Below are 1,732 nucleotides of genomic sequence, written 5' to 3'. Positions count from 1 at the left end.
CTAATAAAAAAATATTTAATTAAACTCATTTAAAATTTTATCTAAATTTTTTAATTACAAACTAAATAGTATTTTTGTTTGGAACGAGAAACTAATATTTTAATGTTTGTTTGGAGTGAGAAATTAGTATTTTAATGTTTAGTGAATCAATTGTGGTTATTCATATTTGGCCAATTACTGTAGTAAAAGTTTAAATTATTTTAGATTTATTCAATTTAACGTGAGATACTTTTGACATTAATTATATAAATTTTAACTAATCTCTTTATTTGATCAAGTCAAAGAAGATGCTCTAAGAGACTGGCTCGTCAAGATTCATCCTCGAACCTGTCCCACGTCTAATTACAAGGTTGTCGATCGTTCATTCTCAGTCGACAAACCCCACGTGCGCAAACCCATCGAACCCCTTCCTACTTAGTTACCCCTACGTGGCTCGCAAGACGAGATCCATTAGAGAGAATTTTCCTAATATATATATATATATATGCTCTTCCCACGTACACCGCCGTCCCCCAATAAAGTGGGTCCCCGATTACCGGCAGTTGGCAACTTCTTCTCCCATCCTGGCCGTCCATCAAGCTGGCAGTTCAACTTTCCCTAGAGCAAAGTGAGAGCTCGAGGTACACTCGACATTCACAACCGGGCTGTGACCATTTTCGCACACAGCTCCATTATAAGCAAGCAGTGATAACTGTTATAACACCAGCATGTAAGGCTAGAATTGTTAAGAATAAAACCGGGAAACTTCGTGGAAAACACGTACTCGTGCCTCTCTGTCCCCTCCTATATCGTTATTGTATAAAAGCCAAAAGTGCCAAGAAAAGGTGATCACTTTGAAAGGAAGTCCAGAGAATCCGTATCAATATCAGAAAGTAGAAAAAAAATGGGCAAGTCTGAGTCACAGCAAGGGTGCAAGCAGCACCAAAATGAGAAGCAACTGCCGGGGGTTTGCTCCTCTTGTCTGAGAGAGAAACTGTCGCAACTCAATGCTTCAGCTTCAAACATGAAAACAACCGGCGGTTTTGGATATTTTGGTTCTTCTTCTCCTAATTCCTCTTCTGCTTCTTCATCGATCTTTGTGTCTCCGATTTATGGCAGGCATCATCGTAGGGCTTTGGAAAAGACGGGTTCTAGTATTTCTTTGACGCTAAAAGTTGGTCACGATTATGGGCTGAAGAAAAGCAGATCGATCGCTTTTGTTTCGAGGAGTCTACACGAGGAGGCTGCCGGTAGTGGGAAGAAGAAAGGAGGGTTTTGGTCGAAGCTGCTTTGGTCTACAGGGAAGAGGACAAAAGATGTTTTGAAGCATTCAAGGGCTGAAAGCAAAAGGTTGGAGTAATAATGGGACGACGGACGAATGCTTTACAAAAAATAAGTTTGTAGATATGTTTCTTTAGAATATTTCTTTTTTCGATCGAGTTTTGTTTCTCTCTCTTTTTTTTTTTTTCCCTAACTGGAGGGCTGCAACTTGCAGGAGTAGAAAGATTACCATCTTCTCTTTCTGAAAATAATTAAACATGTACGTTAATCCCTTCGGGAGGATGAATCTATTGAAGTTTGTGATCATAGAACATGCATGCCTAATGTTTGTAATTCAGAGTTTTTCGTTTTATTCGTGTTATTATGTTTGTTCCTTTCTTAGGGTCTGTTTGGTTGGATTCTTAAAAATTATTTAAATAGTTTTAAAAGTTATTTAATAATAAAAAAAGAGAGATTATTTTATTGTTATATA

The 1,732-nt window shown here is 37.7% G+C and overlaps 1 protein-coding gene across 1 annotated transcript; it reads left to right on the top strand.

Moving 5' to 3' along the window:
- The first annotated feature begins 883 nt into the window (after positions 1–883).
- On the top strand, positions 884–1,339 carry LOC109011153. Its single transcript, XM_018992233.1, has one exon. The coding sequence runs from the start codon at positions 884–886 to the stop codon at positions 1,337–1,339; it is 456 nt and encodes a 151-aa protein (XP_018847778.1).
- The last annotated feature ends 393 nt before the right edge of the window (positions 1,340–1,732 follow it).

This window comes from Juglans regia, chromosome 1, assembly GCF_001411555.2.
Source record: "Juglans regia cultivar Chandler chromosome 1, Walnut 2.0, whole genome shotgun sequence".
Taxonomy (NCBI): Eukaryota; Viridiplantae; Streptophyta; class Magnoliopsida; order Fagales; family Juglandaceae; genus Juglans; species Juglans regia.
The sequence above is the reverse complement of the archived record's forward strand: the minus strand, read 5'-3'. Positions and strand labels throughout refer to the sequence as shown.

Excerpts from the sequence above, each read along its gene's own strand:
- LOC109011153 (XM_018992233.1), top strand. The coding sequence starts at position 884 with ATGGGCAAGTCTGAGTCACAGCAAGGGTGCAAGCAGCACCAAAATGAG.